The sequence below is a fragment of the Caloenas nicobarica genome, chromosome 1 (genome assembly GCF_036013445.1).
Source record: "Caloenas nicobarica isolate bCalNic1 chromosome 1, bCalNic1.hap1, whole genome shotgun sequence".
In the NCBI taxonomy this organism is placed as follows: Eukaryota; Metazoa; Chordata; class Aves; order Columbiformes; family Columbidae; genus Caloenas; species Caloenas nicobarica.
Genome location: NC_088245.1, coordinates 120,059,804 through 120,082,860, shown reverse-complemented (window position 1 = coordinate 120,082,860; position 23,057 = coordinate 120,059,804). Strand labels below are relative to the sequence as shown.

Here is a 23,057-nt window from a genome sequence, read left to right as displayed (position 1 = left end):
TTTTTTTTTTCTAGCCTTACTTCATCAACCATTATTTTGATAACCTAGGGTGTGGTACCTGTTGTGAAATCATACAGCCTTCTGGATAAAGGGGTTTGTAGTGTCACCTAGTGGCTAAATATGAATACTGTGAATGTCCCCTTGACAATTTTTAAGCTCCAGAGTCCTGCTTTGTGATTAAAAATATGAATGAGTACAGAAACAAAAGAAAGAAAGAAACAAACAAAAACAGACCAAAAAAAATCCCAAGCCTTGGGTAAAAAGAAATACTGATAAAGTAAAATCTTCAGGACAGATAAGAAGGGAATATGGGTGGAATCGGGGATGGACTAAGATGATGTCACAGGTGTATGTATTTAATGTCCAGAAGTTCAGACAAAAACTATGAAAGATGAAAACTTAGGGCTGACCTCCAACTTTTCAGTACATGCTTGTGAAACAGCAGAAAGAGAGAGGAGAAGAGTCCCAGGAGCTCCCTGGCTTGGTGAAATGGAGATTTGGGGGCTGACAAGGACAGCCTATGGTCTGCCCGGGCTTCCACAGGGCAATTAGCTCTTTCCATTCTCCTGGCTCTCCCTCCCTGCCCCACGGGGCACTGCAGGGTTTGCTGGGAGCCCTTTCCAGGTGCATGTGGAGGGTTTGCTCCATGTGTGTTACCTTTCCACCGAGCACATGCAACACACATCAGCTCTGAAAATGCAGAAAAAGGCTGCAGCACGCCTGCAAAATCGAGGCCTGTCTGCAGGGCTGGATAATACATAGCGGGCAAGTAAGTCGGGGCTGGATAACACAAAGCGGGCAGGTAAGTCAGGCTTGGCACGTAGGCGTGCAAGAGCTATGCTCATCTGAGAGAATTCAGCATAAAACACATGAGCTCTGTGCATGGATGCAAGAGAAATGAGGCTCCTCCTCCTGTTGGCTCCCGTTGCTGACCCTTGCCTTGTCTCTTCCTTGGGCTCTCCCTCATGGAAGTCACTGCCTGCACCCCTGGGCATTACACTGCTGACATAAGCTCTGCTTTAAACCCATGGCCGAGATCCAGACCTGCTCTTCCAGATATTTCCTGCAGAAAATGTGTAGAGGAGGGGTTTGGAGGTGACCACAATGTAGCCCCTGCCAGCTCCCTTAATTCTCTGGGAAGCTGAGCTAGGGAAGGAAGGGAGTGATGTCCTCTAGAGACCGGGCCTGAAATGTTGATGCAGTACTTAGAGACATAGTTAAATGGTGGACTTGGCAGTGTGAGGTTAACCGCTGGACTTGATGATCTTAAAGGTCTTTTCCAACCTAAACAATTCTATGACTCTATAAAGCAGAGCAAGGTGCTGGGGAAGAGGTGTGACTCTCCTGCACAGGGCAGCAAAGGACCAGCTCTCACCTGGGCCAAGTGCTGCTCACCTGGCCCTTACGGTGTGGTTGCTCTGTGCCTGCCTCTCTGCTGGCATCTCCTGGGAGACTGACAGCCAGGGGAGAGTAAAGGCAAGGAGCAAGTATGCTGAGATGTCGCAAAAAATTAAGTATTTCTGTGGCTGTTTCCATTGCTGCGTCCTGCATTGAAGGTAGCGGTTGCTATGTGCAAGGAAGCTATGTGTATCCCAGGCTCAGGAGGGTTGACAGGGATTACATGACATTTGTACTTTGTGTGCTGCTGGGAGACACATGTGAAAGATACTAAGAAACACAGAGCATCTGTGAGCATCTCCTGGAGAAAGGGAGAGCAGAAAATACACAATCCTAATGAGAAAATTTGTGACATTGGTGGATGGTATCACTCAGCCTGTGCTTGCTCTTCCACCTGGTCTTCAGGTATGCGCTCTGCCTGCATTGTGGTTAGATGTTGGGGCAAGACCTGGCATACAAATCCATGTGTGTATGTGTGCCCTGCTTTCCCTTGGGACATGCAGGTAGGCAGGAATCCAGTGCAGTGTTGTCATGCCCCTTTTCTGGGCAACTAGAGGAAAAGGACTGATAAGAGAGCACTTGTGGATGTTTACCAGTTTCTCTTTGTGGCGAGTTTCTTAGAAATAGGCTTGTGTGTCTGTGTATAATGTTTTATCAACATGTTCTTTAAAGCTGAATTAATATTAGCCTTATGTCTCGTCTGGGGTCGTCCTGTGAGATGATCCCATCTGACCTGTGTCTGCTCCTCCTATGCTGGTGCTAGGCCTGGAGATAAAGGGAAAAAGTGCTGAAAATGCAAAAGCTTTTGGACATCCCCCCGAGGCCCAGATACCTTGCCCTCCTCCTGTGGGAGGAGAAGACACTCCCATGGGCAGTTGCCCTCCAGAGGTACCACCCAGCCTTGGAGGGTGGAATGGGAAGAGGTCACACATACAGCTCCAGTATGTTTATCTCTTCCAGAGGGGTGGGTTCCCTCATCTGAGCTGGATCACAGAGAGGTGGAGCAGCCCACCTGATGCAAAGGTTCACACAGGGCTGTATTTTCCCATCCCACAGAACGCAGACCATCCTGCTCCCCCATGTGGTAAAGGAGGCTGCTTCTGAGGTTGTTGTGAATAAAGCTCAGTGTGCCTTGAAAAAGGTGGTATTTTCTTTCTTAGTCCGCTATTGAAGTCTAGGGCCACTGTGTACAGAATGTGAACGTTTATTTTACTGGTTTCTGTAGACTGCCCTAAGTTCAGCTGTGATTTGGTGCTGCAATACTTTGAGGGTGGCTCTTCCCATTCAAAATAGTGCAGAGCCATTTCCTAGCCCTGCCCTTGGACTCTCAGGGAGGACAGTGAGTTGGGGTTGTGTGCCCCAATGACAGTCAGAATTTGCAGAAATAATACGATACTCCTCATGGAAGACTTTAACACAACATTTGTGAAATCGAATTGAGGACTGACTTGATGGGAGGTTGAGTTGTGTCGCAGTGCTGATGACATGAAACACCTTTCTGTTTTCTTTACCCTGGCCTGGGCATTTAAAGAGAGGCAGGTTTACACTCAATGATAACCAGGGGAATTTTGCTTATTTACTTGGCTCTGATGATAAATCACCTGTGAAGAAAGGCTTGCAGGTGGTCTGCCCTAAGCTGTAATGTACCTGAGCTGAGGGAGCCCTCTGAGATATATATGCGGTGTGGAGTGTCAGGAGGTATCTCCACTTCCATTGGCAGCTCCCCTTCATATTGGGTTGCCCACTTTCTCCAGAGGCATTCTGAGAAGCAGAACATGAGAGCTTCCCATCAGTCTCCTCCCTCCCTTGCTGATACCAGAGGCAAGAATCTGTGCCAATGACAGATGAGGTCTCTTAATTGCTTTAATATTGCTTAACTGTTTAATATTCACAGTTAAATATATACCATATACTATACATATTACAAATGTAATGCATAGTGCTCACTTCTGGGCAGGGTACAAAGCCTAAAATGTGACTGTTTCTATCTGTCCGTCTTCACATGCCTTTTGTTTGTACTCCAGGTACATAGATCTCTGCCCCCTGCTGTTCTTCAGCAGATGGATGCTGGTCTGATTAAGGTGTTGATAACAGGTATTACTAATGGGAGCACAGTGGTAAGTTTCAATTTACTGATTGCAGAAGATGTGGATATTGACTACATCATCACCGCTTTTCGTGATGCCTTTGAACGCAGCAATTTCACAGTTGACAAGAGCAATCTCTCCATAAATGGTAAGGAACAGCTTGTATCCCAACAATTCTTCAGAGCTAGGAAGATGATAAAACCTATTACTAATCTGTATTTTTTGAGGTGAAAGTGTTTGTAAAACAGATGTAGGAAAAGCCATTCTCTCACATTATATTGCTCATGCTTATCTGTCCGATAAGCTTTCTCAGAAAACATCAAAAGATGAAATAAGAAGTGAGGTACGCCTGATCTAAAAGGACAAAAACAACTAATCTTTTTGTCTACAGATGGCATTAATTTTATATAGAAGAAGATATGGAGATGTTAGAAGCAGTGATCACAAATTGAGTGTTTTATAAACTACCAGTGGAAACAGCTCCCTGTACAGACATAACGATCTCTGTTTAAAATAATTTTGAAACACATGACCCTCTGCTTTTTGCTGATAATTTTGCATGAGATAGAAACCCCAGTAAACAAATACATGAACACATGAATTCTGCTGCACTGGGAGCACATGTTTTCCTCACACACCTGTGGGTTGAAAGTTCAAACGAAAGTCCACACCTTACCAAGACCAGCACAATGACTCCTTGCACAACTTCTTTCCTTTATATGTAATTTAAGCCTGTAACAAGAAACATTAGCGTCCTGACTAACTGCTGTTGAATTCTGTTTCGCAAGTTGATGTGTTGTCTCTGGAAAAAAAAGCAAATTCTATATCCTTAACATGATATGTTTGTCCAAAGAACATTGTTATAAGCTATCAGTTAGAATCTCGTGCAAAATTACTTCAGAAGAATCTATTTGGTCTGCCCTGTACATTCTCTTTGCCTGTTACCATTACAGCTGTGAATTTGGAAAGTTATGCATCCCGTTAACTAGTAAGATCACAACTGTTTCCTCGTAGTGCTTTGTAGGGTGCCTGCCCTCCTCAAACTTGTGCTAAAACAAATGATTTTTTTCAAGGACAGGTCCCCATAGAACAGCTGGTTAGTGCTGCTTTCCAAGTCCTACCTATGGTGTTATGCCTTTCTTTGCACAGTTATAATTAGACCTTCAGAAGTGAAAGGGAAGTAAAGCATAATTTTCTTTTTAAAAGTGAAAATTTTGGCCAGGTAAAAATTAAGAAAGCAACGAGACTGCAACTTGGACCAGTCACACAAACCTCCTGCTTCACTCATCCTGGGCATTTACTAACCATTTCCTCAGGAGTGTGGAATGGGGGAGGCAGCTGAGGAAACCTGTAGGGTCAGAAGCCTCCCCTTGGGCTGTTGATCAGTTTAGGAGGATAGGAGCTCTGCAGCAGGCTGTCTGCATTTCAGTGAGTATCTGCTGAGCATCATCGGTAGCACAGCTCCTGGAGGGTTTAGTCAGTGCCCTCTAGGCTGTGCTTCCCACCTCTTCTAGACCCAGCAGCCCAGTAGAGCATCACACCTAAGAGGTGCAATACCACCACGATATCATTATATGATCTTGCTCCAGATTCAGAACCATCACATTTTCATTTATACACTCTCCACCTTTGCCTTTTACTTGGATATACCAAACAGATTATGATGAGTGCAAAAGCGAAGAAGATGACTGCTCCCCAGATGCATCGTGCCATAACACGCTTGGATTTTACCAGTGCAGCTGCAATGAAGGATTTGCTGATGTGCACCCAGAAAGACCTGGAAGAAGCTGTGAAGGCAAAAAAAAAAAATTTTATTATCTAATGTCTAACAATACTTAGTGATCAGGGTCACACTTGCCACAAGTCTTTAAATTTTGCAAGAGATTAATTTGGTTCATTGTTTTCAGCTGGATCCTAATGGGAAAACTCTTGCAGTGGACTTCAAGTATTTCTGACTGTAGTACTCTGTTACAGAGTTTACTGTGTTAATTTTTAATGCTGTCTTTATAAGGTTCTTTTAACAGTTCTGTTTTCTCATATTTGCCATTAAAATTAGACAGCATTGTCAAGAATGTTGGTTATTTTCATCAGCAGTAACAGAGGGGACAGCAGAGATCATAGACGAGGTAACAGAAAAAACTAGGTATATGGTTTGACCTCTGTATGGCAGCAGGGACGAAATGTTGATACTACAAACTACTTTCTTGTATGAGTCAATTCATCTAGCTTCTGTCTTTCCTTAAATCATTTGTTAAATGACGTATGATGGGTCTTTAAGCTCCTAAATTCTTTTAGGCTTCTTCAGTAATTTATATTTGTTTTTGTAATCACAGTGATAAGATACTTTTTGGCTGAAGTCACAGGGATTTGTCAACTGATACCATCCTTTGCTTAGCTTTGTTTAACCAGGATATTTACCATTATGGTAATGAGCTTTTGGGAAATGCAGCTATGAAAAAGCTCAGACTTTTGTTTTGCTTCCTCTTACGTTCATATCAGCAACTTTTTAATTTGGGGCGTTTCTGAAAGCTGGGAAGTTCCAGAAGGGTATCTATATGTACAGATTTTATATGTTGCTTGGGAAATAGATGCCATTTGTATGTACAACCCGTTAAAATTAAGATAATTTTTGTGCAATGAGACACATCTTTTTTGTTTCACTGCAAACGGAGTTTATTGTCTCGGTGCTCTCTAAGTCAGTGGTGGATGAATACTTAGCTTGTTTCTAGTAGCAGAGAGCCATGGGATAACCCCATAGCCTGTACTGGATGTCAGGTGTTTGACATATGCATTGATCTCAACCTGTGCTTCTGCTTTTTTCCTGCTTGCTTTCTTCCTGAAACCAATAAAGATTGCTACTAGTATATTTGTTAACTCCCCACTGTGTCTCTCAGGACACATATGTGCAATGTGGGCCTGCTACACAAGGTTTACCCTGTACTTCCCCCAAAATGGGTTTTCCAAAGCGCCTGGGGTTATATGCTTTGCGTACCAACTGGTCACAAATGGGACCAGGTTTTTGGACAAACTCTGCTCCCCACATCCAGAAGTGTGCAATGTCCTACAGTACTAGGCAAAAAAATATGAACACTTGCTGAGAAACCTACAGATGGGTATCTCTTGCAAGCACTGATTTTCCAAAAGCTGTATATATGTGTTTTACTTGAGCACGCTAATTATTGCAGCTCTCAGGAAATACTGGACTTCAGCTTTACTCACATGCACTCTAGATATCTCTAGCGCTCTTTCTTTAAAAGAAAAGCCACAGCTTTGGCAGTAAGTAGTGTGGTTTAAAAAAACAAAACAAGCTAGTTTCCTGACGGTAATTGTGAGTTTCCTCCTAAGGTTTTGCTCTTACTTATAAAATCCATTTGAATCTGTAAATCACAACAGTACCTTTATTTTTGGCACTCTTCAGCATTTCCTATCAGCCAGGAAGCAACAGTGATGGATAAGAAACCTGTGCTCAACACAGTTTTACCTGCAACATCTTTGCAAACTTCAACTCTCGTTTCCTCCCTTGCTTCATTGGACTTCACTGCTGAGCACAAAGCTCTGGAGGACATAATGTTCTCCACTGTGATGCTGCCTCCTCTTACCATGGATCCTGTGTCAAATCCTGACGTTTCTCCTGAAGTATCTCCTGTCCACCTCATTAAACCTGCCCAGGAGATTTCCATTCAAGATGCGGTGAGAGTGTTCTGTGAAAACGAGAAGATTGTCCTTGTCATCCAGAAGAGATTCTTACAGCAGGAATCTATCCCAGAAACCTCCCTGTACCTGGGGGAGCCTCGCTGCAATGTGAGCTTCAGCAATGGCTCTCACGTTGTGCTGCAGACGAACTGGAGTGACTGTGGCACTGAAGTTGAGACTGTAAGTGCCCTGAGCTGGTGAATGTGAAGAAGCTCCAAAGCATTTTTTGTTGGTCTTGGGGTTGGAGTGAGGAGGGTGGCAGTGGCGGATCCTTGTCTAGGAGTACAGTGTATTAGTTGCTGAAATGCTGGACAAAAAAATTTCTTTGGAGAAAGAAAACCTCTTCCTGTGAGCGGAAAGTTACCTTGCTGTTTGGGGAGGAGGGCAAACAAGAAAGAGAAGGGAAATATTTGGGGTCAGATAGCAAAACTCAAGGGTTTGTCCAACTGAGAGTCACTTCATATGTCTCTCTGGGTTTCCTCTGCAGCTGTCAGAAGCTTGTCTTTTCTTAAAAGAAATTTAATTATCATATTTAGACAAATACACCAATTGCTACCACTAATGAGGACAAAGAGTGATGACTATCTCCTTGGATTGCAAACCAAAGCTTATGCTCAGGCCATGCCAAAGTACAGAAATTCCCTTGTGGAGCAGACTGAGGAAGAGGAGGAAGGCTGGTGGATTTTCATTGTCTCACTGTACTGCAAATAAGATACTAGAGGTTTAACCTGTTAGATTTTTGCAGCCATGAGAATGGAGAATTCCTGAGCACTTGAAGCTGCTAAGCCTGTAGCTCTGTTATATCCCTAGATATACTGATGTTCACTGATGTTCTTCTTCCTGTGTTCCAGAACATGACTGATACCATAGTGAAAACTGTCCTTTGGAATGAGATTTCTGCTCAGGGAGTAATCCACCATTTAAAAGTTGCCAGTCCCATTCACTGTGTCTTTCAGAATGAATTCTTGACTTCCTTTGGATACATTGCAGAGGGGTAAGTATAACTCTTCCTGCTTTTGAACCCTGTTGTGTGGCTGCGTGCTGCAGCATTGCAAAAATCCCCAGGGACCTCAGCTGTATCCAGTGATAGGACTTGCTTGCCATCCTGCAAGTCCTGTGCTCAGGTGGTCCCTGCTATGTGCTTCTCTCCTGCTCCATGTAACGTGTCAATGGATCCAACAGCCAACAAGCTTGGCCATTGCCTGGCTAAACCAAAGATGAAACTAAACTTTTGAGAGCTACTGGTGCAGGTTCAGGAGCAAGAATTCCTGACTTCTCTTTGCCTTCCTGGGCAATCACATGTAGCAATAACAGTATTTTCCTACTTTTGGAGTGTAATGATGTGTCTTCTCAACTGACGTAGGCATGCAGACTGCTATGTTAGTGCTGAGGATGGCAATTTTTAACCCCCACAAATCCTTATTTGATCAACTTGGAAAAAGGAGAAGTAATGCAAATATTTCTTTATGGAAGGCCCCATCTTCAAGTAAGATGGACTCAAATCCATTATTCACAGAAAGTCAAACCCATGCTCACAGAAAAGGTGGCAGCACAAGCTTTGCTCTGCTAGTCTATGTTCTCCCTTCATACAAGTGCACCTCCTCTCTCTTGCCTAGCACCATGCTTTAGCAATCATCACCAAATCTACTGTCTGTTTCCTAACCCTCCAGACATTATTTTCTTTTCTATCTCGCCTTCAAAGTCTTTGTCAGGCCCCTTCCCTCTGACTTCTATAGTTTTCTCATGTTCCTCAATTACTGTTCAATTTGTCCTTTCTTAATTTTTTTGGCACTTCTCCACAAAGCTTTTACTCTCCTTATTTTAAACTTTAATACAGCTCATAGTCTTGTTCCTCTTCAGCTCCTCTCAAATATCTCTCTCTGCTATGTTTGTATTGCCAAGACATTCCACCTTTCAGATTTTCCCACTTGTGTTTCCATGCTCCCTACCTTCCCAATTAAAAGCTCGATGCATTTTCACCCTTTTCTCTTGAATAGTGTCCTAACATCCAGGACTGCAGATAACTCTTGACTGATTAAATCTGCAGGAGGTGGAGAAAGAGACACTGCTTTATAAAAACACATAGTCAAATTGTGGTTTTTAAAGGAGGTTAATTGTTATTTCAGACTTTACACCACCTTTGAGGATTTGCATGGATCTGGACACTTCAGAACAGAAATGCAGCTGTTTTTTGGAAATTCCCCGATACCAAAAAATTTCAGTGTCTCTGCTAGTGATGATGTACTGATTGAAGTGGGGATCCAGAGAGCAGACAACAAGCTTAAGGTGGTCCTCACTGACTGCTGGGCAACTCCAACTAATAATTCAGTGGATCCCCTTTCATTTGCTTTTATCAGCAACAGGTACAGAAATGACATTTGCAAATAGCGTGTGCCATACATTAGATCTTCCAGTGGCACTGATTACTATTGTGTTATATGTTAAATGCCTTTTATGTGTGTTCCCATCATTCGTATGAACTGTCCCTTACTGTTCTTGCTAGTCACACCTTCTTTGAATGAGGAAGGTAGTTGTGAAAAGCGAATATTTTCAAAGAATAATGTGGTAGTTGTTTGGGTTTGGTTGTCTTCCCCACAGTTTCATAAAGGAATTGTACTTCTGACACAAAGAAATGGGTAGTTTTGGCAGTCAGTAGTGAAAGAGCATTTGAAAAGTGTTTGCTTTACCTATTACTCTGTGGTTCAGCTTTACCAAGAGCTCATTGATGAAGACATAGGTTAATTGATTCCTATGTGTTGTGACTTGCACACAATATTAATGCAGCCTCTGGTAAAAGAGGAGGCTTATGCCTGTCTGGATTCCTAATTCTACCCCCATGTCATATTGCTTGGCCTTACCTGCCATCTTAAAATACAGCATAGTCCTTTCGCTCAGTAATAAAAGCTATTCCTTTTAATATGATGTTCTTTCAATTTGTGTTTGGTGAAGCCAAGTATAAATTCTTATTTCTGTCACTTTTTTCCTTCTTTTCCAACCCTCCAACCACTTCTTGAATCTCCCATTCTATTTGGTTACTGTGAGAATAAAGCAGCAAATTGCCCCTTATCACCCGTGCACTGCTGGATAGTTGCTTCATGGAGAGTCTGGCTGTGACTTTCTAAAGGAGCCTTACAGCCTGAGTTATGTGCTGTAACCTTCCATAGCCCTCGCTGCTATGTATGTTTTATTCTCTTCCTTTTCAGCTGTCCCATCCCAAATACATATACCACACTGCTAGAGAATGGGAATTCAAGCAAAGCACAGTTTAAGATGAAAATTTTTTCCTTTGTCAACAATTCTGTCGTTTACTTACACTGCAAAATTCGTATTTGTATGGAGAAACCAGGAAGCACCTGCAGGACAGTAAGTGTTTTACTCCACTATGCTATTCTTCTCCAACCTGCCATATGTAGTCCTGCTATGGAATTGAAGGAGTAATGTTTCCAAACAGGGTTTAAAATAGTTCTTGAAGTTTACCTTCATTCTCTGCTGAGAGGAGGGAGGAGTGGGGAAGAGCTACAAGCATATGGATATGTCCACCTTTTTTCCTGTGCTTCATCCTCTTAGTTAAAAGCACAGAGCTTGCACAGAAATGAGGACATCAAAGTTGGGGAACCTGAGAAATGAACTTTTCACCCCTGCCTAGTAGTGGCCAGAAGGCAATTAATAGATGTTACGATGAGACAGGCTGTTCAGAAATGTGTCAGCTTAGATGGACGTGTTACAAAAAAGTGAGAACCCATATTGGCACTGTCAGCAGAAAAGTCTGAGTAAACTGATTTGCTATGTTTTTCTGTCCTTTTTTTTTTTTTCTCCCTAGAGATCTGCTTCTCCAGGTGAGAGTTTAGGTGCCAGGAAAGGAAGCTCAGTGGCATTACGTTGCCAGGGCTGTGATTCTAATAGAGTTTATTACAGCTTTTTAAAAGCCCATTGCTTTTTAAAGCAATTAACCAAGCAATGTTCTGGTAACAACTTCAGTTTCTAATAATCTGTGCTCCAAAGCATTGCTTTGTTTCTTTTTACTTCTAAGTAAGTGATACACACTGCTTCATCTAAAATGTGTTGCTGCCATAGAAATAAGAAAAAAACAGGTTTTGCTGATGGTTTGGTTTTTTTTTCCTTTATGACAGACACACAGGAATTCTCCTCTCCCTTTTCCAGCTTTCCTGGCTCTTTTTCTGTCAAGGATGTTTTCATTAGCAGTTTGGTGTTCCTCCATTGTTTAACACTTTCCTCTAGCTCTAAATAACTCAGTTTAAGCCCATTATAAAGCAAACGATCTCTTCCTAAAAGATTAAAAATGGCTAGCAGAAGATACTTATTTCCTTTCTTAAAGTATAAAGCTTCCTCCAGATGAAAAAAAAAAAAAAAAGGACAGGAAACACGACTGACAGATGTAAAGATAGCTCCAGCTTTCACAGCTGAATTTGCGTGTTAAAAATCAGTGTTTCAGCCACTCTCCCATGGAGGAGGTGGTGGCCTCCCCAAGTTCACTGCGTGTCCTGAACAGCTGTGGAAGGACGTGGTGGTAGGTGCAAGATGGGGAAATAAGAAGGATGGGCAGGACAGGGACTGTGTGGGCTGGTATGGATGCTGTCAGGAATCAAACAGTTGCTTTGCTGGGAGCTGCTGAGTTTGCTGTTAGAGCAGGCTTTAACTGTATGGATTAGAGTTTAGGAATATGGTTAACTAAAGGACTGGCTTTGGTCTGAGTTACAGGGGCCTGTGATGAGTAATTCTGCTAGCCTCAGATGAGGTTTGATTGAGATTGACCTCTACAGTAAACAAGACACAACAGAGTTAATCAGTGAAGCCCTCTTCTTTCATATATTTTATATTATTCGTATATATATATATTAGTTATATTGCTCTTTCTCCTATACAAAATTTACCCGCTATCAAAAGTTACTGAATTCAGTATCTTAGATTGAGATTAACATATTATGCAGAGAAGAAAAATATTAGGCACATCTACAAAGGATGACAATGGCTTTTACCAAGAAGAGAGAGGGAGCTGCAGGAGGTGCAAAGATCAAGGAAAATTGGAACAAGAGCAGAATATGTTTGGAAATAACATGAGGTGGCTGGGAGAGTAACCAGGGTGTGGGATCTGATAGTCTGATCTGTCTGCTACTCTGGAGAATACTGACTTACTTCAGGGCAGATTTGCTTCAGCTCTTTGCCCACAAAATTGAGATTGACATCGTGTATTATTTCTTCTTACCCAGACTTTTCATTCCATGTTATCTTGGCAGAAAAGAGTAAGGTGCTCTGAAGTTTAGAGTAGAAAAAATAGACAGGCTGGGGAGTAATGTAGTAAGAAATCAGTAAGAAACATGACTTTGAATGAGAAAACGAGTGACGTGCCACCACCATACATATATTTGTTGGAATGTGACTGTTCCATGGCCATGTGGAACCAAAAAATCATTCACATCAAGGGAGCAGCAGTGTAACCGTATTCTCTAATGGATCCACCTAACTGGGAAAGCTTTTCGAGGGTAGGCCAAAGATGCAGCTATTGGGTATTATTCTGTGGGCTGACCCAGCTAAAGACACTGTTGCTGACAGTGGATTGTAGAGGCTTTTCCGTGTAACCAGGCTGGCAACACTGGTGAGACGTTCTTGTGGAGACAAGCTGGTGAGACACCCTTGCATTTCCCTGCTTTCTTTGCTGATTGTAGTATGGTACTGCAGCTTCTCTGGTTTTATGTGCACTTCCAGGAGAGCTACAGTATCTTTTGAATAACCTCAACAGGATACAGTTCCCATCAGAGACCTTTAGGTTGCAACTTAAAACAAAAAGGTAGCAAACAAATGGAATGGTGCTACGGAGGAAGTGTGCAGATGTGTGCTGTGTATTCTGCAAGTGCTGCTCACTTGTAATATGTAATCCTCAACACTTCACAGGGCAGGGCTTTCAAACTAGTAGTTCCTGGATTAGTAGCTCCGAGGTCACTGAAGAGTTGTATGTTGCTTCAAAACGACATGCAGCTTGGCAGGGGCTGAAAGTTGCTGCTGCTTTTGCTGGTGCTGGTTGTAGTATATGCTGTGCCTGCTGCGGGCAGCAGAAACATCCAAAACTGTTTTCAAAACCCTGGCTTATAAAACTGGTGAGAAGTTTATTCTCCTATAAGGTTTCTCTAAAAAACCCCAGAAAGTTAATGAAAAGAAAGATTGTGTGTGTGAAATGTGTGTTCACAGCAGTGTTTTCCAGTGTGACTAATTACAGATTTTATATTTATGTTTCCCTAATGCCATTTCTTTTGAACTTCCATTTGGTGCTCGTTTCAGTTTAACAAAGCATAACATTAAGAAACAAAAACCTCAATTCACATACTCAGCAGAAGGCTTTGTATTTTTAATTAGTAAGCCATATTACTTGTTGGAGTTTGAATTGATTGTTGCAGAGATGTGATGCAGCTCGATCCATGAAGACTGGTGAAACTGTCGCTATGCACAGAACATCCTGGGGCCCCCTGTGTAAATCGGCTGGTGAGTTATGATATGAATAGAGGCTTACAAAAAGGAGACAGGAGTAACCACCATTTTAAGATTTTTTTTTCCTGAAAAAGGAACCTGAAGACCTGTGATACAAGTTTTTCATACCCCTCTGCATATTTTTCTGAGGAGTGTTCTTACTGAAGCTGTGTGGCAGTGTGGAAAAGCAGGTGCCCTCCTGAGTGAAGTGACTGTCAGATTGCCAAGGCAATGCAGAAAGGGAGAGGATTCAGTGCTTTGTGTAGCTATTTGCACAGGGTGGCAAGTGCAACAGCCACAAAATCAGACAGTTACTGCAATTGTAAAGTATCAAAGCAACTTGAATCTTTTAGACTGGAATCCGTTTTTCAAGTGTTTACACTGTTGTTAGACCACAATTATATTGAGCTCTGAAGTCCAAAATCAGAGGAGATAAGAGATTGCATTCCTGTGTTTCCTTAGACTTCCTGGTGTTGACTTTATTCCTACCCTGAGGGAAGGTGGCAGAGCACAGCTGATGCACAGCACATTGGTTAACCTGGTGGAGTGGTACAGTGCAGGTTAATAGACAATGAACACCAGCACTGTGTGCAAGCAAGGTCTGATTTTTTATGCAACCGCCTCTTCTGCTTTTACCCCCACTGATGTTTTCAAGGGCACCTATGGCCTCTAACGTCTTCAATCATTTGGCCTCCTCCAGCCATTTGCATTCATATCTTATTAGTGCAAAACAGTCATTGAGAGTATTTGTACACACCAACATTAGAGTTTTAGTACTTGGCTACTGTGAATAGACAGAAGTCACCTCCTTTCCTCCTGCTGGTTGCCTCTTTTGCCAGTCACTGTACCAGACTGTGAAGATAAGTTAATGATGGACTGTTAGTTGGTTCACGGTATTTTTTTCTCCTCTGCTCTGATGGGCACAGTATTCTTTTGGACCTAGAAACTGTTTCTGACTTAGCATATTGTATTTTTCTTCCATTATATGCAAGTATTAGTCTGTTAGAATAGGCCATAGGCCTTCAGTGTTCATTTCTGAATTAGTTTTGTGTTTTGTTTTGGTGTTGGCCCTGGATGTTACATAGCTTGAATACTGCTATTGCATACCTCTGTGGCTGTCAACAGTGCCCTTTAGCCAAAGATCTTGTCTCTAATTACAGGCAGGTATGCATTAGTGTTTGTCTTCTGTGCATCTCAGGTACTGCACAAGTACTTGGCTAAATAAGTGCTGTCCTGAAAATGTATGCAGACAAATAGATGTTTTTGTAGGTGCATCAAGCATTTGCAGGAATGATTTAGAAGTGTGCAAGAGTACATGTGCAAATGGGAACAGAGGCATAATGTTAAAGGGAGAGGAGATTCTGCTTGCAGATTTGGACAAGTACATGGAAGTGTACTTGGACAAGTACACTACATGTGAACCAGGCAAACACATTCTGTCAATGGTCAGTGGAGCCAAGGGAGACAGCTGGTAACAAGGGGCTTGTCTCTTGCCCACACGTAGGCATTTAGTGTTCAGGACCCATGGTGCCCCATTCTTTCCTTCCCCTCAGTGTCCCGGTGCTATTCCAAAAGACTACCGTTCTCCTGCAGGTCCTGTGCCCTGTCTGCCAGACCTGTGCAGACACTGTAGATGCCCTCAGGCTTCTCAGGTGGCACTAGATGCCAGTGCTCTGGCCACAGAGTTGAGTCTATGGTGACCACCTCGGTATGACTCACCTGCCCCCACTAACTGCACCAGCAAGGTCTCTGCTGACTGGAGTGGGAGCTTAGAGACCCAGCACACGTGGAGAATCCTTCCCTAAAGACTTTGTGTTTAGATAAGTGTTACATATGAGATAAAAGCAAAATAAATGGCTTTTAATAATCGTAGATGAATGGGGGCAGGATTAAGATGGGAGAATGCTTCACCTCTAGGGCCATTCTGAAAGTAAGGCAGCATTTCAAGAAGTCACCAGTGCTTATCCTTTAATTCTTATTTTAACAGAAAATCGTAGAGTCAAATTTCAGAGCCACATCACCCTCATGTCTGCAGGGACTCTACACTTGTATGTAAGAAGAGAACATGGACTGTGGATCACAGACCTTTCCATGAGAATTGCCCTCCACAAAAGGCTGATCCACTTCTGTATCACAGCTCTGTGCTTCAACATGCACGTTGGCTAATTTGTAGGCAGGGTTGGTTTCTTACCCCAGGAAACGATTTAGGAATTTCAAAGCTTTTTTCTTTCACCTTTTTTTTTTTTTTTTTTTTTTTTTTAGCATCTGATTTGAAGAGAGAGAAGGAGACTGGGGTGGGAGTTGGATACATCATCCTCATTGCCTTTGCTGCGTGTGGTTTTGTGCTGGGAGTTGTGAGCCTTCTCATTTTCCAGTACCAGCGAAAGACGAGAAGATACAACTTCAGAATCAAGTCTGACAACTTCAGCTACCAAGTGTTCTACAATTAGTAATTTCCGGGTTACCAGATGTAAGTAATGAATTGTGATCAGTTACTTTTTTTAAGCTGTTTAGCTCTTCCTGAAATGCTTAGATACTTGCAGATGGCCATTCTCAGTTTAAGGGTATTTGAACCTCCTGTCCTGTTTGCTGTGGGTGAAGGTCATAAATCTAAGAATGAAATTCCAGCTATTCTTGCCTGTTTTCAAATGCTGCAGACTACAGAAGAGGAAGACAGCCTTCCTTTTCTCATCTTCCTTTGTGGCTTTGGCCTCAGAGTAAATGACACACCTCTTTACAAGAACAGCAGTAATGATTTCCACAAAGAGCATATCACTTTAGTTTTTGGATCCTGGATTAGTATAATGAAGGAGAGAAACTTTACCACTCTCTTTATAAATCTGTTTCAGAAGCTAATTTGTTTCAGAAGTTATCCCTTTCTGCAAAAGCCTGGGATTAATTTTCTCTTGGGAGGTGGTGTGTTTTTCAGGAAAATAGTAGGATGTTAGACATAAACAGCTTTAAATATGGATAATGCGTAAGCAGTGCTTACAAGTGCTTGCAGACAGTCTGAAAAGACAGCTCTGAGGAGTGTTAGTCACTACAACATGTTCTGCCTCTGCAACTTGAGAATTTAATGCTTTTCCAGAATACCATTGGATTCAGCACTTTTTCCATAAAATGAGTGTGTTCTAGCTGCTCACCACCATTCGTATGTTTGTGCCTTTAAGAGGAGGAGAAATGGGTGAGAAAGCTGGCTTGCTGAAAAAGAACACCTAACATTGCTTCACAGCTCAAGGATGCTTACTTCGGATCTGATAAAATTCCATTTCTGGGAACAGGCTCATTTGACATTGTTACTGGAGTTAGTAACTCTCCCCTGATAGAGGCCTCCTGCATGACAATGTGGCTACCATGACCACAGTAAATTCACTAGACTTGTCATGACGGTATTTGCAGATAATTTATTTGCTTTGCTAAGTACAATAACTCTTAACATATGTCGCAGAGAAGAGACAGGGAAGACTGTATCCCATCTGTCCACTTGTAAAGTCTTGACTAGTCACTATTAGCTGTATCTCCCCTAGTCTTACATGACAGAGACCACCCTCTGTAGTCATCTACAGGCAGCTCCTGAGAGATCGCTGTAGGTGAGGGCGATGCTCTGATTGCTTCCCCAGCACTGGGCAGGGCTGCCTCTCAGCATCCCAAAGTGAAGGTACCTGGGACTCCTTGGTACATCTCCAGCAGCTGCACAGTTCCATCAGTGATGCAGGTCCCACGAGGGAGCCATCACCCAGTGTCAAGGGCATATCTAGGTCCATTACATCAAAACCTACATAAGAAGCCTTTGAATCTCTCTGCAGAGAGAAGAATGACTTGTCTTCATTCATCATTCTGCTCCCATGAGTGGTCACGGGTGATTGCAATACTTAATAGTAATGGGAATTCTGGAGTTCTGCAATGTTGTCGTAGCATAAAGGATATCGTCGGGCTCATAATGCTTATACATAATCAGCATGTTCGAGTCTCAGCTAATGGCTCCTTTTAAATGTTAGAAGTACTCAACTCTCCTTTCCTATGTATTTACTTTCCTTGTAAGGTAGTTGATTATCTTTCTCAATCATGACTAGTTTGTTTTTTATTTTTTCTAGTTGGATCATGTCTCATCTCATGGAGAACTGAAGCTTGTCTTCATTCAGAATTTGATTTTCATTACTCTTCAGAATGGTGATCATGACTGGTTGCAATACTGACTCTTCCAAATTAATGTCGCGTAAAAAAGGCTTCAAAGGCTTCTGTAAACTTTTTTTTTTTTTAATTTGCTCTTTCCCTACTGTCCTAAGAATTATTTGTGACTGCAGCTCCAGGTTGAAGTGAATTTTGGCAGGTTTTTCTGCGGATAAAATAGAAGAGAAAAAAAGAAAGACTTCATGGTTCTCTATTCAAGTTTCAACATTTGGCTCTCCCACTGTGCCAAGTTGCTATGTGCCCATCTTAGCATCACTTGTGCCACTACTATTGACAAGCTACATGTTTCTAGAAATATTCCAGGAAGTAAATCAGCAAACCCCTAGAGAGATCTCCTTTTCAGTTTGTAATTCCCTGTTTACCTAAGGTGAGGTTGAAACTTTGAGCTGCAGCAACGTTGAAGACCTAATTGTGCAACGCCTTAAGTATACAGAAGCTGGAGGACAAGTATTGGATTTGTCACCAAATAAAGAAAAGGCACCATGAATCTGTGATTTAGCCTGCTTAGAGTGTTATTCAGAATGAGTTTTGAGATTTGATGGTAAATTCTTTAATTGACAAGGACTCAGTGGAGAGACAAAAAAGAAAGGCAAAAAGAAATTATTTTTGCTACTGGTAGCCCATGTTTTTCCAGATAAGTCAATTAGTACCTATGTATTCCGTTTAATTAGACCACAATGGTTGTGCAGTCGGGCCACGGAGTGGGCTGCCCACCTAAGTGAGAGCACTCCAATTGCAACAGAATAGTTATAAATTTGAGCTGACTTTTGCCTGGCTGCAAGACCCTACAGTTAGTGCAGCAGCAAAGGTTTAGCTTACAAGCTCCATTGGATACAACAACAGTCTGTTCAGCTGGATAAACTGGAACAAAAATCTTTTCTGCACAATAAGCATCTCCTGAAGGACTCTTTCTTCACTCTCCTGCCCCAAACCTCCACCTCAGCAAGTGTATTAGAAAACGGGAGGGTGATGTGATAACTTGTCCCCAACACCCCTTGGTTCTGATTGCTGTGTGCACTCCTCCTTGTATGGTGACAGAGTCTGCTGTGTCTGCGTCACATGTAATTCAGTAATTTACAGTGAATAAGCTGATTCCTCTTTAAGCTTAGTGGACACCATTACAAATAACTCTTCAGTGAGAATTTGTCTTTAACTTGAACTTACAAATACTCTCAGTAGCCACAGCATTTAGGTACTAATTTTTTTGCACAGAATAACATTGAAAAGCTGCTTCTTTATCCCCTAGTCCCATGTCTGATAGGAATAAGATTACTAGGTAAAGGACTTCTACATTTTGCAAAAGGTCATACTGATCGATCTTTTAAATATGTAAATACATTTCAAATAATCATTCGCATTCTGCTTTTGCTTCAAGCGAGTCTATAAGGAGTAAAAATCTTTGACTTATCTTTTCCTTGCTGAAATATCAGTTACCAGATCCTAATATAAAAAAGATCCATTTGGTTGCAATTCATTAATGAAACTGCAAATTATCTTTGCAATCTTAGAGTCCGATGAACATAAGCATTAGCTTTTTATTCTGTAGGAGTCTCTTGACTTTGGCTCAGTTTGCTCTCAAATATATAACGTGTTTGTCTTCTGCACACACTGAAAGGATAAGCTATTTTGCTATAAATGTTTTCCTAGTTTTTAGTACTCACAATCCTGAGCTGCCTGAAAGTGACAGGACTAGAGATATGCCTGTTGATTTCAGTGGAGCTATGCCATTTACAAAAGCTGAGCACTAGTCTTCAGGATGAAATGCAAAACAGTAGCTTGTATTTAATACCTTGCATGCTTAGCAGAAACTGCTATCGAGATTATATGAGTCTGTTTAGCAGAGTTTTGGTGTCTTAATAAAAGCATTCTTGTAACTTATTGTTGACTTTTGTGCTGTTATATTTTCATTCTGTGATTTAGTCACAGATATTAAGATGTGCATTGTGTGGATGTGGCAGCTTCTGAAGAACTGTTCAAGTATTAGTATAATGTTCATACATCACTCAAAACACAGTACTTGACTTTATCCAAACACCAATGGACTGCAATTACCAACAACTGTGTATGTACACTTACTAAGGATCTCTTTCCTCAACATTACAAAGGGCAAACATATTTTTAGTTTCATGCTTTGTGGCAAAGACAACCAAAAAAGTATTTAACACTCCCAGTCCGACAATAGTATTGCAGCAACCTGGTGATGCAATCTGAAACTAGTGTCACAGGAGCCTCCCTGGGCATTTGATTTGTATAGTTCTCACAGCTGCTCCAAAAGCAGCATATTCAGAGCTCACCCTCGATGAAGCTTGCCCTGAGGGCCTTCGTGGACTTGTCTTGACTGAAGCGTGAAAAGCAGGGAAGAAGCACCAGCACTTACTCCAAGTTCTTCCTTTCTCATCCCTGTGCAAAAGTGTTGCACAGCTGCCACCTATTTTCTTCGTAATTTTTTTTTCCTGTGCTGTTTCGGTGGCTAGCAGTCACTATTTCTCAGAGCCATGTCCCTTTGTGTCTCCTTTTCATGCTGAGTCACAGAACAGATTGTTCGGTTGAAGTATCACAGAATCACAAAATGGTTGGGGTTGGAAGAGATCTTTAAAGATCATTTAGTCCAACCCCCCAGCCAAAGGCAGGGACACCTTCCACTAGATCAGGTTGCTCAAAGCCCCATCCAACCTGGCCTGAAATACTTCCAATGATGCGGTATCCACAACTTCTCTAGGCAGCCTGGTTCAGTGGTTCACTAACCCCATTGTACAAAATTTCTACCTTATAGTCAAGCTAAATCAATCCTCTTTCAGTTTAAAACCATTGTGCCTTGTCTTGTCACTACAGGCCTTGGTAAAAAGTCTCTCTTCGTATTCCTTATAAGCTCCTTTACATACTGAAAGGTTGCCATAATGTATTTCCAGAGCCGCCTTTTCTCCAGGCTGAACAACCCCAACTCTCTCAGCCTGTCCTCACAGCAGAGCTGTTCCAGCCCTCCGATCATCTTGGTGACCTCCTCTGGCCCCTCTCCAACAGGTCCATGTCTTTCCAGGTGGGGTCTTACCAGAGCAGAGGGGCAGAATCACCTCCCTCAACCTGCTGGTCACGCTTCTTTCAATGCAGCTCAGGATACAATTGGCTTTCTAAGTTGCAAGCACTAGTTGCCAGCTCATATCAAATTTTTTATCTACCAGTATCCCCAAGTCCTTCTCGGCAGGGCTTCTCTCAATCCCTTTGTCTCCCAGTCTGTACTGATACTGGGGATTGTCTCAACCCAGGTGCAGGACCTTTGACTTGGCCTTATTTGGAATTCATGATGTTCCCATGGGCCCACTCCTCAAGCCTGTCAAGGTTCCTCTCGATGGCAACCCTTCCCTCCAGTGAATCAACTGCACCACTCAGCTTGGTGCCATCTGCAAACTTGGTGAGGGTGCCATCAGTCCCACTATCTATAACATTGGTGAAGAATTGTATTTGTCCCAGTGCTGACCCTTGAGAGACACCACTTGTTACTGGTTTCCACTCAGATTTTGAGCCACTGACTGTAACTCGTTGGACACAGCCATACGGCCAATTCCTTATCCTTTTGACAGTCCATCTGTTAAACCCACATCTCACCAATTTAGCGGCAAGAATATTGTGAGGGACTGTATCAAAGACCCTACATAAGTCCAGGTAGATGCTATCCATAGCTTTTCACTTGTCCACTGCTGGACCCACCCTATTATAGTAATGATTTGCCCTGGGTGAAGCCATGTTGCCTGTCTTTAATCACCTCCCTGTTTTCCTTATGTTTTGGCATATTTTTGAGGCAGATGTGTTCCGTTATCTGAGTGGGCACAGAGGTGGGCCTGACAGGTCAAGAGTTCCTAGGCTCGTACTTTCTACCCTTTTAAAAAATGGGTGTGATGTTTCTGTTTCTCCAGTCACTGGGTATTTCACCCAATTGTCATGACTTTTCAGATATGATGGAGAGTGGCTTGGCAAGTACATCAGCCAGTTCCTTCAGGACTTTGAGATTCATCTTGTTGGGTCCCATGGACTTACATATTTTCAGGTTCTACAGGTGGTCTTGAACCTGATCTTCACTTTTGATGGGAGGGACTTTTTTCCCCCAGTCCCTGCCTTAAGGTTCAGGAGTTTGAGACGTGGCAAGACAGGTTACCACTGAAAACAGAGGCAAAATTATTGTTGAATGCCTCAACCTCCTCCACAATGGCTGTCACGAGTTCTCCTGCCTTATTTATCATAGGGGTACTTTTTCTTTCATCTTCCTTTTCTGGCCAACGTACCTGTGGAAGCCCTTCTTATTCTTTGCATCCCTTGTCAAATTCAGTTCCAGCTATGCCTTAGTTTCCCTGATCCCATGCCTCCGCATCTGAGGAGCATCCCTATTTTCTTTACAGGGTATATGTCCCTGCTTCCACTGCCTATGCATTTCCTTCTTACACTTTAGTCTGACCAGGAGGTCCTCACTCAGATATGCTGGTCTCTTGCCTTCCTTTCCTGATTTCTTACATATGGAGATTGAGAGCTCTTTTGCTCTAAGAAATATGTCCTTGAAGATCTACCAGCTCTTTTTAGCTCCTTTATCACTGAAGGGAGTTTCGCGGGGGATTCCATCCACGAATTTCTTGAACACCTGGAAGTTTGCTCTCCTGCAATGTTTGCAGTGTCCTGACTCTACTCTTCACCTGGCCCATCTGCCTCAAGATTGTGAATTCCACCAGGGCATGACTACTGCAACCTAGGCTGCTGCCAATCTTGACATCTTTATTTAGTTGACCCATGTTTGCAAGCAACAGGTCTAATAAAGCTTCTCCTTTGGTTGGGCTGTCTATCACCTGGATTAAGAAACTATCCTTGGTGCACTCCAAGAGTCTCCTGGATTGCTTACAGCTTGCTGTGCTGCTTTTCCAGCAGACGTCAGGGTTATTGAAGTCTCCCCGTAGGACCAGAGACTGTGAGTATGCAGTAAGAACACTGTCAACAGACTCACCTAAACTGGGTGGCCTGTAGTAAACACCAACCACGAGGTTCCTTTTGTTGGCTTGGCCCCTAATTTCTACTCATAAACTCTCAACCTGTTCATCGCTGGTTTTTGAAGGCAACTCTATGCAGACAATTTATTTTTTTTTTTTTTTTACAGAGGGCAACTGTCTCTCCCCTCCTCCTTTGTTGGTCCCTTCTGAACGTTTTATAGCCATTGATTGCAGTGCCCCA

At 42.5% G+C, this 23,057-nt stretch overlaps 1 protein-coding gene across 3 annotated transcripts in view; it reads left to right on the top strand.

The window, feature by feature from the left end:
- Nucleotides 1-19,727, top strand: part of UMODL1 (uromodulin like 1) — a 76,290-nt gene extending 56,563 nt beyond the window's left edge. For 2 of the 3 annotated variants that reach the window (XM_065658544.1, XM_065658543.1), the window contains 9 exons: nt 3,423-3,633; nt 5,143-5,280; nt 6,904-7,358; nt 8,030-8,172; nt 9,305-9,541; nt 10,382-10,541; nt 13,589-13,673; nt 15,921-16,128; nt 17,753-19,727. In XM_065658544.1, coding sequence (XP_065514616.1) covers nt 3,423-3,633; nt 5,143-5,280; nt 6,904-7,358; nt 8,030-8,172; nt 9,305-9,541; nt 10,382-10,541; nt 13,589-13,673; nt 15,921-16,108 — 1,617 coding nt within the window. In that variant the 3' untranslated portion in view covers nt 16,109-16,128; nt 17,753-19,727. The remainder of the gene's footprint in view (nt 1-3,422; nt 3,634-5,142; nt 5,281-6,903; nt 7,359-8,029; nt 8,173-9,304; nt 9,542-10,381; nt 10,542-13,588; nt 13,674-15,920; nt 16,129-17,752) is intronic. The other variant, XM_065658545.1, reaches the window with a different exon arrangement.
- Nucleotides 19,728-23,057: the final 3,330 nt, after the last annotated feature.